The sequence below is a fragment of the Myotis lucifugus genome, unplaced genomic scaffold (assembly GCF_000147115.1).
Source record: "Myotis lucifugus unplaced genomic scaffold, Myoluc2.0 scaffold_1080, whole genome shotgun sequence".
In the NCBI taxonomy this organism is placed as follows: domain Eukaryota; kingdom Metazoa; phylum Chordata; class Mammalia; order Chiroptera; family Vespertilionidae; genus Myotis; species Myotis lucifugus.
Genome location: NW_005872128.1, coordinates 14,433 through 27,561, shown reverse-complemented (window position 1 = coordinate 27,561; position 13,129 = coordinate 14,433). Strand labels below are relative to the sequence as shown.

Here is a 13,129-nt window from a genome sequence, read left to right as displayed (position 1 = left end):
CTCCTTACACTATCTTCGTATTTTCAGATTCTTTTTTCATTTTGCTTTTCCGGTTGGGTGTTTTTTGCTTCTTCGCATTTCAAATCTTTGACTTGATTCTTGCGCTCCTCTGGTCTGCTGTTGGGTGTCTGTATAATATTCTTTATTTCAGTCCGTGTATGCTTAATTTCTAGTTGGTTCTTTATCACAACATCGAGGGTCTCATTAGATTTCCTGAGGCTCTCATCAAGTTTATCGGCAGTTTCTAGCAAATTATTGAAAGCCCTCAAAAGTGCGTTTTTTAGCTCTATATCCTCCATTTCTGTCATTTTTTTTTGTCTCCACATTTTTTATGCTTTCTTGGTGCACCCCCTTGTGGTCTTTGTGCACAGTCTTGTTGTAGTTAAGCCTTAATTGTTGTCGGCAATACTAGGGATGAATTAATCTCCAGGCTAACTCCACCAGGGATCTTATAAAGCAGACCATCTTCATGCCAATCTTGTGACAACAAACTTAAACCCAACACCTGAGGGGAGCGGTTTCCTCCCGCTCATCCTGGAGCCTGGCATTGGTGCTCCAGCTGAGGGAGCTGGTCCATCTGCAGTGGCCATGAAGGGTGGCCAGGAGGGTTGCAAGTCTGTTCTCAGGTGCCTGTGAGAATCCCTTCAGGCCCCAAGTAGGACTGGGAGGAGTGAGAGTGCTGGGTCAGGAGGCACAGGGGAGGTCTGCCAGTGGGGCAGCGGAGAAGGGCTCCTCCCACCTGGCCCTCGAGTTCCCTGACTGGTCCTCTCAGCCCACGCCCTGCTGAGATGAGCCTCTTACCTGAACTGTCTCCACGATCTCTTTTAGACCCTTCACTCCTTGTGGCCCAGGAGCCCCTCTACTTCCGGGAGGCCCCAGTTTCCCTGGAGGGCCCTGCAAGCCTCGGAGCCACTGCCCTGTTGGAAGATGAAGGACATGTGGCCCAGTGTCTGTCTCTCATTCTCTTCCTCCGAAACCTCAGCACTAGATTCTCGTTCACTCCAGAAACCACAGCAAACTAATGGTGACCTGAGAAAGAAAGACCTCCTGCCTCCAGCGCCAGCTGCCCGGGCTGCAGAATATCACCTCTTACGGACAACAACACACCACCGATTCCCCTGTTGAAAGGTAGGAACCAGGTCACAGCAGTGTCTTTGTTTAGGAGACAATGACAACGTACAGGAATTATCCTGAGAGATTCATGCCCATCATAATGTAAGGGGAGCCTGCTCATGGCTCTGTCCCAGATCCCTCTGGGGAGTAAAGATTCAAGAAGTCAGACCAGCCTGGGTACCTGGTTCTCCTTTTTCTTCCTTGGCTCCGTCTTGCCCATCTCTGCCTGGGGTGCCATTGGTGACCAGGATGCCACAGGCAATCACTGAGCAGGCCTTCTGGGCATCTTCACAGGTTGTGGGTTCTGAGAAGGACACTGTCACCACACACAGAAGGGTGGGAAGTGATACAAACCAGAACATGGTCCTCACCTGGTAGTGGAGAGAGTGAGGGAAAGAATTGCATCTCATCCCGTGTAGCCAACATCCGCACCACCTCTGGTGTGCTGGCTCCTGTGCTCGGGACACAGACACACCAGCTTTGACTCTGAGTTTCTCCCAGGCTGCTAAGGAGACAGACAACTTACACATTAACTACTGTAATGTTTAATACTCAGGAAACCATATTATGGTTTCATATACATAATGTACTGGCTGAGCTCTCAAGGCCTCTAAAAACCATATACTTTTTTTCCAACTGAATTAGAATTCTTAATTCTTAGAAAACTTAACTTGTGGTGACATCTAAAAGCAAGTAATTAGCATCTTTTTGGATTGATATTTTACAACTTCTAGAAATAGGTGTTTTTCATTGGCAAATAGACTCACATTTTCAAGCGACATACTTCAAATAAAGTACAAAATTTATTCATTTACAGATTCAAATTTATTTGTTCTTACCAACGGTATGAGATTTTAAAGTTAATTATTACCCAAGCCATTTTATTGACAAATTTTGTAACAGAGATAACATGAACTTTGTTTTGTAAACCCAGGCAAAACAAACATGTATTTTATGTTAATAACTTTGAAAGACCTTCACTAACCTTAAACCACCATTTGAATTCTTGGTAATTATTGCATTCCTTTAGTGTGTTGCTTAATTACCTAGTGTCCTTGCCAACTTTTAAAAAGGCTGGAAATGACGGATGGTATTAGGCTTGGACACCTTCCACCACTTCAGTTTTTAAAGTGTCAGTTTTTGCCTCTCACAGTTCGGGGGGCGGTGGGGGGCGGGTAGTACCCCTACTGCTCCTACTGCCCACACAGAGTTTGGGGGAAACACCATTTCCTGCACTGTCCCTGGGACCACAGCTTCCTCAGGGCCTCCAAAAGAATTTTGGGGGTTTAAAAGAACCATTTTCTTTTCTTTTTAAAATATGTTTTTATTGACCTTAGAGAAAGAGAGGAAGGGAAAATGACAGAGAGAGAAACAAAAATTGGCTAACTCCTGTGCACCCCCTACTGGGGATGCAGCCTGCGACTCAGGCATGTGCCGTGATCAGGAACTAAACTGGTGATCTTTCGGTTCATGGGATTATGTTCAACCAACTGTGCCACTCTGGCCAGGCAAGAGACCCATTTTCTTTTCTTTTTTTTTTTTTTTTGTAAATCATATATCTGATTTATGTATTCAAACTGTATAAAGGACACATAAAATTCAATAATAAAAATAACAAAAACTCAATTTTAAAAATGGATAAAAAATTTAAATAGAAATTCCTATAAATATAAAGGAATACCAATAAACATGTGTAAAGTTTCCCATTAAGAAAATGCAAATCAAAACCACAATGACATTTCATAACCTCTAGATTAATTATGATAAAAGACAGAAAATAACAAATATTAGCAAAGGTGAAGAAAAATTGAAACACTGGTACATTGCTGGTGGGATTGTACAATATTGCAGCTTCTTTGGGCAGTTCCTCAAAATGTTAAACATAGAGTTATCAGATGACCCATGCCCCCAAATTCCAAATATACCCCAAATAAATGAAATATATATTCATACAAAAACTTGTTCATAGCAGCATTATTCACCATGACCATAAAGTGGAAACAAACCGAATGTCCATAGAATGACCCATGGGTAAGTAAAAGATTATTCAGCAGCAGAAAAAAGGGAATGAAATATTGATACATACTGCAATATGGGTAAATCTCAAAAATATTATGGTAAGTGAAAGAAAAGCAGCTACAAAAGACCACATATTGTATGATGGCATCTACTGGTATACAAAAGTTCAGAAAAGACAAATCTATAGAGACAGAGAGTAGATTAGTGGTTATATAGGGCTGGGGCATGAGAAAATGGAATGATGAGTAATGAAGAGTGACCACCAATAGGTACAACGCTTCCTTTGGGAGTGATAAAATAAAAATATCTATAATTACATTTTAGTGATGGTTGTAGGATTCTGTAAATATATCAAAATTCACTGAATTACCTACTTTATACTGCTGAGCTTTATGGCATGTGAATTATATCTTAAGAAAGTATTTATAAAATGACTGAGAATGGGGCTGACATGAAAATTGGCACAAGCACTTTGAAGAACAATTTGGCAACATCTAATAAAGTTCAATATTCACACATACCTGGCAATTTCACTCTTAAGTATATAACTAGGCACAAGGAGACAGGCCCAAGAATCTTCATTGTAGCATGACTTTCAATAGTTGAAAAAACCCCAGAAACTATACAAATGTTTATGAAGAGATGAATGGACAAATTGGGGGCATATTCTTAAAATGGAATACCACATAAAATGGATCAATGAAAATAAATCTCAAAAATAGGACGTTAAGGTAAAATCAAACTGCAGAATGACAAACTTAGTGTGATACCATTTGTAGCTCAAAACCATGCCATACAACATCACATACCACTTTTGGATAAAAAAAAATGTGTAATAATAACATAAAAAATTCTTAGGAATAAAATCCATTAATTTCAGGGTACACATTACTTCTTTGAGAAGGGCGGTAAAGAGACCCATTTTCTTTATTTTCCTTTCATTTGCCAGTGGCAGCTTTGGCACCACTGATTCCAGGACCAAAAATAGTCCTATTGGCGTTTTACTGGTGTTGTGGAGCAACATTCTCGAGAATAAGACCACCGACTCCAATTAGGTCTTAAACAGCAAGCGAGGATTTATTGAGCTGGCCAGCAACTACAGTTACAGCACCCTGCTGAAGCAGAGGCTGAACTGCAGCACTGACTGCAAGAGTTACATTTTATTATTAAGTTCTATGGAGGCCCAGAGAAAAATGTGCCTTTCAAATTCTGGGCCCCCAATATGGAGGAAACTCTCTTTATTCATACTTTTTCCAGTCCTTTGTCTCTCCAAATTTGGAATGAGACTTCCGGGCCTTCTGAGAAAGAAGGCCTGCGTGCTGGGAAGGGGCCATGAGACCATATCTCAAGGCCTGGACTGATGTCAGTACCTTCCTATCTATGTATTTTAGGAACAGACAGCACAGCATGAGCTATCTGGCCAAAGCACCAGATATGCAGCCCAGCACACAGGTGGTTTGAAACTGTCAATTAGGATTGCCACCTAGGTTTTCCCCACTGCATTCACACCACCTACCGTCTTGCCTCCACCAACTGGACTACGAGACTTGTTCTGCAAAGAGCTAAGGTCTGAGGAAAACATCAGTGTGTTGCTTGCTGATTTTTTTTTTTTTTTTTATGATTTCAGAGAGCAAGAGAGAGAGATAGAAACATCAGTGATGAGAGAGAATCATTGATTGGCTGCCTCCTGCACGCCTCATACTGGGGATAGAGCCTACAGCCCGGGCATGTGCCCTGACTGGGAATTGAGCCTGGGACCTAAGCTCTACCCACTGAGAAAACCTGCTAGGGCTTGCCTGCTGGTTTTAAAGAAATAAACCAGAGGACTGGCTGTGAAGGACCTGGGTTCATTAGACTTATGTGGACACCGGTGGGCCCTGCTGGGGAAGGTTTCCGCATCACAGGCTTTCACAGCTCATGGTTATAGAGAGTCCAGAAAACAAAGCAAGCAGGTGTGGGCAGGGGTGGGGTGTACCTGTGTGCAAACTAGTGAGATCAAAATGCCAGCTGTTTCCCTGCAGTTTGCAGTCTGGGCTCACACACTCACCAGGCTCCCAAGGTCCACGGTCCACTTCCAGATGGCCTTCCTCAGAGTCCCACAGGGTGCGAGGCTCACATACCATACACTGGTTTATGTTATGGGATATTTCTCAAAGCATAAAGGACTCGGTGGGTATACCATGAAGCTAAGCTTAAAATAAGAATCTGAAGTAAGAGAGATTTTTAAAAAAGCTTTGATGACTTAGGGAGGAAGATTAACCATAAGGCTGGCAACTTAGGGCCTTTTTTGACCTTTGCCAATGAGATTGAAATAATGGAGTAGGCACAGAGGCACTAGTGACTGGAGTTGAGAAAAGAATTAAAGCAAGGAATTGAAAGTCTGCTGGAAATGTTTTTTGGAAGCAGCTTGATAGAGGAGGCACAGGGAAGATTGTCACATGTGAATTCAAGGTACTGAGAGAAAAAATAAAATAAAAAACAACTCATGTGAACTTTGGATTATTGGGGAAGGGGTAAAAGAGCAGCCAGATAAATTAGTTTAAGCTGAACCTTATTTTGGTTTGCTCTCTTAGTCTCCAAACTCCAAAGTTCACTTCTCGACATCCCCATGATGACATTTGGTCTCTTCCTGGTTAATGGGTATGAATCCCTGATTCTTGGCAGGTTCTAATGCACAGGTCAGTTACACAATTATGACAAACAACCTTCCAGGTCAGAGGCCCTCTGCCACATGCAAATACAAGTCCAGCTCTGACTGTGACCCGGCGCTGGTGGATCTCTGATGGCCACACAGAGGGAAGCAGGTGGCCCAGGGCACAAATGAGGGCTGGGGAATGCGAATGCCAGGCCAATAGCCTGTACCCCAAGTCCCCATCCTCTGGCGTGGGCATGGCTGAGAGTGAGAACAGCAGAGCCTTAGGGCTCCACAGAAAGATGATCCTGCAGGAATGAGGCCCTGCAATTCCAGGTGCAGAGCCCAGCTGGAGCCGGGCCTTGAACGCTGCAAGCTTTGGTAGCAGTTTCTCTTCTGGTTGCGGAAGCAAATCCCACTGGCTGGGTCTATATTCCCTCAGGAGACCGTTGACTTACATGTACTTCAAATTCAAGGTTCCCATCTTGAGAGCAAGGTGGACTCACCATTCTAACTTTCACGGTCTGGCTTTCTATGGACTTGAGAAACAGGTGATCAGTGTTCAGGCCACAATGACTTTGGACAAAATGGCAGGTAACAAAGACTGAAAAGTTCTGAGATCCTGCAGAGTTTGCTCCTGGAATGGGCCCCACGGATCTGAATCTGTGTGACCATTAACTCCTCCAGCTTTAACAGGTTGGCAAGCATCTCCATGCCTAATGCACTGAGTGGCATGGGAGCTCCCTGGGCCTCAATCTCTATCTAAACTGCTCTGTCAAGACTTCTCCCTTCACTTTGGGAAAAGGCATCTTTTCACCGTTGGTCACATGGAGCTTCTTTCCAGATCTCTTGCCCAAGGAGAAGGTGTGCACTGAAATCACAAAGGACGGGTGGGATTGACTCGGCCTGGAGCCCAGGCCAGTAGGTGACCACACCCTTGTCTGGGAGTCAGGACTCTGAAAAGGAGCCCATGTGCAAGCCCCTCAGGTCAGGTCCCAGTGAGGAGGAGCTCCTCAGGGTAGGGAAGGCCCTGGCAGAGCCCCGCCTCTCCTGGGGGAGCCTGTCCTGGAGACAGTCCCAGGCACAAACTGCCCCAGTGCAGGTGGACAGGGTAACAGTCGTGGGCCCTGCTGCCAGGCTTGGACCCCAGGATAGAAAGGAGCAGGGACAGCCATCTGAGTACAGTGGGTGCTGAGGAAGGAGAGAAGATTTGGAGGCAGCAGACCTCCATGCAGTCTCTCCTTTGCTGCTTCCCACCTGGGTGATGCTGAATGAATTGTCTACAAATCCTGGACCTATTTTTTCTCACTTGTAAATTAAATAAGCATAATGCTCACAAACAGCAGTGATGAGGGGACAGAATGAAACCATATTATGAGAAAATGCCAACCTAGCACAGGCCCTGGTATATAATTCGTGTTCATAATTGTTAGTTCTATTCCACCTCCTGAAAGCCCAGAGCGCTCAAGGACAAGGGGAGAGCGGGAACCCAGTGGGGCAGGAAGAGGCTTACATTTTTTGATGCGGTCCAGTTCCGCCTCCAGGCTCCTCAGCTCTCTCTCTATGTTAGCCAGCTTAGTCTCCGTAACTGCAAAGCAATGGGAGAAGGGCATATATTGAGAAAAAGACCCTAAATTCAAGAACAGAGTATTTTTTGGGGGAAAAAAGCTTATTAAGAAGTATGCTTATTCTAGAAAAATAAGGAAGCAAAACAATAAAACCTAACTGTATTTCTGCCTTCTCAGACATAATTCATAACTCTTATAAACTGTAACTCTGAAACTAGTAATAATAATAGCAGTAACGGTAACTTGCAAACTATAGCTCTGGATTTTTTTCTTCACATACTGCTTAAATACTGTAATATTACACTCATTTATACGAAAAGACTGAACCTATTCTCCTTTTTTGAAAAATTTTCTTAATCATGCTTTCATTTCTTATTCCAGGTGAGCTTTTAATATTCTTATAATCATGATGGGCCAGCAGGCAAATATTTATGTGAGGCCATCACTTTTGTTTTGTTGCTACTAATTATTTTATTTCACTTTGGATGAATTTATTCAGTTACTCTATTCATTACTCTATTGCACCAGGGATCTTATGAAGCAGACCATCTTCCTGCCACTCTTGTGACAACAGACTTCAACCCAACCCCAGAGGGGACTGGTTTCCTCCCGCGCATCCTGGAGCCTGGCATAGGCTGCTCCAGCTGAGGGAGCTGGCCCATCAGCAGGGGCCACTGAGGGGTGGCCAGCAGGGTAGCAAGTCTGTTCTCAGGCGCCTGTGGGAATCCCTTCAGGCCCCAAGTAGGACTGGGAGGAGTGAGAGTGCTGGTTCAGGAAGCAGAGGGGAGGTCTGCCAGTGGGGCAGCAGAGAAGGGCCCCTCCCACCTGGCCCTCCAGTTCCCCAGCCAGTCCCCTCAGCCCACACCATGCTGAGATGAGCTCCTTACCTGAACTGCCTCCACGATCTCCTTTTTGACCCTTCACTCCTGGCGGCGCAGGAGCCCCTCTACTTCCTGGAGGCCCCAGTTTCCCTGGAGGGCCCTGCAAGCCTCGGAGCCCCTGCCCTGTTGGAAGATGAAGGACATGTGACCCAGTGTCTGTCTTTCATTCTCTTCCTCCAAAAGCTCAGCACTAGATTCTCGCTGACTCTAGAAACCACCAGCAAACTAGTGGTGACCTGAGAAAGAAAGACCTCCTGCCTCCAGCGCCAGCTGAGCAGGCTGCAGATACCACCTCTTACGGACAATCACACACCACCGATGCCTGCGTGGAAAGGTGAGAGCGAGGTCACAGCAGCGTCTTTGTTTAGGAGAAAATGACAATGTACAGGAATTATCCTGAGAGATTCATCCCCATCATAATGTAAGGGGAGCCTGCTCATCGCTCTGTCCCAGATCCCTCTGGGGAGTAAAGATTCAAGAAGTCAGACCAGCCTCGGGTACCTGGTTCTTCTTTTTCTCCCTTGGCTCCGTCTTGCCCATCTCTGCCTGGGGTGCCATTGGTGACCGGGATGCCACAGGCAATCACTGAGCAGGCCTTCTGGGCATCTTCACAGGTTGTGGGTTCTGAGAAGGACACTGTCCCCACACACAGAAGGGTGGGAAGTGATACAAACCAGAACATGGTCCTCACCTGGTAGTGGAGAGAGTGAGGGAAAGAATTGCATCTCATCCCGTGTAGCCAACATCCGCTACCACCTCTGGTGTGCTGGCCCCTGTGCTCGGGACACAGACACACCAGCTTTGACTCTGAGTTTCTCCCAGGCTGCTAGGGAGACAGACAACTTACACATTCCATTACCAAAACCATATACTTTTTTCCAACTAAATTAGAATTCTTAAATCTTAGAAAACTTAACTGGTAGTGACATCTAAAAGCAAGTAAGTAGCATCTTTTTGGATTGACAAATTTATGAATACATTTCACAACTTCTAGATATAGGTGTTTTTCATTGTCAAATAGACTCACATTTTCAAGCGACATACTTCAAATAAAGTACAAAATATATTCATTCACAGATTCAAATGTATTTGTTTTTACCAACTGTATGTGATTTTAAAGTTAATTATTGCCCAAGCCATTTTCTTGAGAACTTTTGTAACAGAGATTAATAACATGAACTTTGTTTTGTAAACGCAGGCAACACAAACATGTATTTTATGTTAATAACTTTGAAAGACCTTCACTAACCTTAAACCAACATTTGGATTCTTGGTGATTATTGCATTCCTTTAGTGTGTTGCTTAATTACCTAGTGTCCTTGCCAACTTTTAAAATGGCTGGAGATGAGGGAGGGCATTAGGCTTGGACAACTTCCACCACCTCTAACAGTGGGGTGGGGCAGTCACCCCTACTGCTCCTGCTGCCCACACAGAGTTTGGGGGAGGCACCAATTCCTGCACTGTCCCCGGGACCACAGCTTCCTCAGGGCCCCCAGAAGAATTTGGGGGATTTGAAAGATCCATTTTCTTTTCTTTTTAAAATATGTTTTTATTGATTTTAGAGAAAGAGAGGAAGGGGAAGGGAGAGAGAGAGAAACGTCAATTGGCTAACTCCTGCACACCCCCTACTGGGAATGGAGCCTGAAACAGGCATGTACTCTGATCAGGAACTGAACTGGTGATCTTTCGGTTTGTGGAATGATCCTCAACCAACTGAGCCACTCTGGCCAGGCAAGAGACCCATTTTCTTTATTTTCCTTTCATTTGCCAGTGGCAGCATTGGCACCACTGATTCCAGGTCCAAAAATACTCCTATTGGCGTTTTCCAGGTGGTCCCCAACTGTCAATCAGGGTTGCCACCTAGGATTTTCCCCACTACATTCACACCACCTCCCATCCTGCCTCTACAAACTCAACTATACAACTTTTTCTGCAAAGAGCTGATGTCTGAGAGAAACATCAGTGTGTTGCTTGCCAATTTTTTTTTTTATGATTGCAGACAGCAAGAGAGAGAGAGAGAGAGAGAGAGAGAGAGAAACATCAATGATGAGAGAGAATCATTGATTGGCTGCCTTCTGCATGTACCATACTGGGGATCGAGCCCACAACCCGGTCATGTGCCTGACCGGGAATTGAGCCTGGGACCTAAGCTCTATCCACTGAGCCAAACCGGCTAGGGCTTGCCTGCTGGTTTTAAAGAAATAAACCAGAGGACTGGCTTGGAGAGACATGGGTTTATTAGACTTATGTGGACACCGGTGGGCCCTGCTGGTGAAGGTTTCCGCATCACAGGCTTTCACAGCTCATGGTTATAGAGAGTCCAGAAAACAAAGCAAGCAGGTGTGGGCAGGGGTGGGTGTACCTGTGTGCAAACTGTGTGAGATCAAAATGCCAGCTGTTTCCCTGCAGTTTGCAGTCTGGGCTCACACACTCACCAGGCTCCCAAGGTCCCACGGTCCACTTCCAGATGGCCTTCCTCAGAGTCCCACAGGGTGCGGGGCTCACATACCATACACTGGTATATGTTATGGGATATTTCTCAAAGCATAAAGGACTCGGTGGGTATACCATGAAGCTAAGCTTAAAATAAGAATCTGAAGTAAGAGAGTGTAAAAAAAAAAGTTTTGATGACTTAGGGAGGAAGATTAACCATAAGGCTGGCAACTTAGGGCCTTTGTTGACCTTTGCCAATGAGATTGAAATAATGGAGTAGGCACAGAGGCACTAATGACTGGAGTTGAGAAAAGAATTAAAACAAGAAATTGAAAGTCTGGTGGAAATGTTTTTTGGAAACAGTTTGATAGAGGAGGCACAAGGGAAGGTTGCCACCTGGTGTGAATTCAAGGTACTGAGAAAAAAAATAAAAAAAAATAATAACTCATGTGAACTTTGGATTATTGGGGGAGGGAAAAAAGCAGCCAGATAAATTAGTTTAGCCTGAACCTTACTTTGGTTTGCTCTCTTAGTCTCCAAACTCCTTCAACACTTCCAGCTTCTCACATGTCACCTCTCCTATCTCAGAACACCCAGTGCTGCCCAGATGCACTGGCTGAGCTCTCAGGGCCTCTAACTCCTAGCAGCAGCCAGGACCCATCTACAGGCACGACTCACAGGCCTCCATGAGGTCATCTGCCCATCAAGCTGTTCCTGGTGCTTATCCTTCATTTTGGTGGGGGAGGCATGATCTATGCTGGAATCTAGTCAGAAACTCCCTCTGCCTGCACCTCAGCCATTGACTTCCCCAATTAAAAATCGTACTTTCACCTGCTTTATGTTCCTCTGGGCATATTCCTCTTCTTAGAGTTGGACCTCAGGCAAGTTAATGTCTGTGATTCAGTGTCTTCAGGTAGCCAAGACCCTTGTGATTTCAATGCCCCTATTATTTTGGCAACTAGAATGAAATAATTTAATTCTTTTCTTTCTTTTGAAATTTATCTATTTATTGTATTAAATTTATTGGGGTAACATTGGTTAATATGATCATATAGGTTTGCAATGTATATTTCTATGATATATGACCTAAACATTACATTGTGTGCCCACAAACCTTCGTCAAATCATCTTCCATTACCATACATTTGGCTTTTGCTTTTTCTTCCCCTTTTACTACCCTCCACCTTCTTTTGTCTGGTAACCACCATGATGTAGTCTGTGACTATCAGTTTCAGTTTTATATCTCACATATGAATTAAATCATATTGTTCTTAAGTTTTTCTCACTTTCATTTTTTTCTTTTTAAATCTATTTTTATTGATTTCAGAGAGGAAAGGAGAGGAAGAGAAAGAGGTAGAAACATTAATGATGAGAGAGAATCATTGATCGGCTGTCTCTTACACACCCCACTCTGGGAATTGAGCCAACAACCTGGGCACCTGCCCTTATTGAGAATTGAACTGTGACCTCCTGGTGCATAGGTCAACACTTAACCACTGAGCCATGCCGAACAGGCCTGACTGACATTTTTTGCATAGGATTATATTCTCAAGGTCAGTTCATGTTATCACAAATGGCAGTATCTCATTTTCTTATGGCTGAGCAACATCCATAGTATGTACGTACCACATCGTTATCCAGTCCTCTATGGTACTACACTTGGGTTTTCTCCATGTCTTGGCACCGTGAATAATGCTGCTATGAACACAGGGGTATATATATCTTTGTGAATAAATGTTTTTGAGCCTGGGGGTAGATACTCAAGAAGAGGGACTGTTGGATTCTATGATTATTCTTAATTTTTTGAGAATCATCCATACTGTTTTCCATAACAGCTGTACCTGTTTACATTCCCACAAGCAGTGAATGAGCGTTCCTTTTTCTTCACAACCTCTCTAACACTTGTTATTACCTGTCTTGTTGATAATAGCCATCTAACAGGTGTGATGTGGTATCACATTGTAGTTTTTCTTTGCATTTCCCTAGTAGCTAGTGAAGTTTAACATGTTTTCATATTCTGTTGACTGTATGTCTTCTTGGGAGAGCTGCTTGTTTAGGTCCTCTGCCCATTTCTTTATCAGATTGTTTGTTTGCTTGGTGTTGTCTGAGTTCTTTATGTATTTTGGATATTAGCCCCTTGTTGGAGCTGTTGTTTGCAAATATCATCTCCCATTCAGTTGGTTGCCTTTTTGTTTTGTTGTCAGTTTCTTTTGCTGCACAGAGCTTTTTAGTTTGATATAGTTCATGTCATTTATTTTTTTCCATTTCTTTCCTTTGCGGTCAAATTCATAAAATGTTCTCTACAACCAAGGTTCCTATGTTTAGGACCTATGTTTTGTTCTATGCAATTTATTGTTTGAGATCTTATATTTAGGTCGTTGACCCACTTTGTATTAATTTTTGTACCTGGGGACAGGCTGTAATCTACTTTAATTCTTTTGCATCTGACTTTCCAACTTTCCCAGTGCCATTTATTGAAGAGA

At 43.8% G+C, this 13,129-nt stretch overlaps 1 protein-coding gene across 1 annotated transcript in view; it reads right to left on the bottom strand.

Annotated features, from left to right (window-relative positions):
- LOC102438188 (mannose-binding protein A-like) overlaps nucleotides 1–8,895 on the bottom strand; it is a 57,956-nt gene extending 49,061 nt beyond the window's left edge. Inside the window, exons 1-4 of the mRNA XM_023747975.1 lie at nucleotides 8,715–8,895; nucleotides 8,220–8,336; nucleotides 7,278–7,352; nucleotides 6,592–6,635 (exon numbers count right to left, since the gene is read on the bottom strand). Coding sequence (XP_023603743.1) covers nucleotides 6,592–6,635; nucleotides 7,278–7,352; nucleotides 8,220–8,336; nucleotides 8,715–8,895 — 417 coding nt within the window. The remainder of the gene's footprint in view (nucleotides 1–6,591; nucleotides 6,636–7,277; nucleotides 7,353–8,219; nucleotides 8,337–8,714) is intronic.
- Between the last annotated feature and the right edge of the window lie 4,234 nt (nucleotides 8,896–13,129).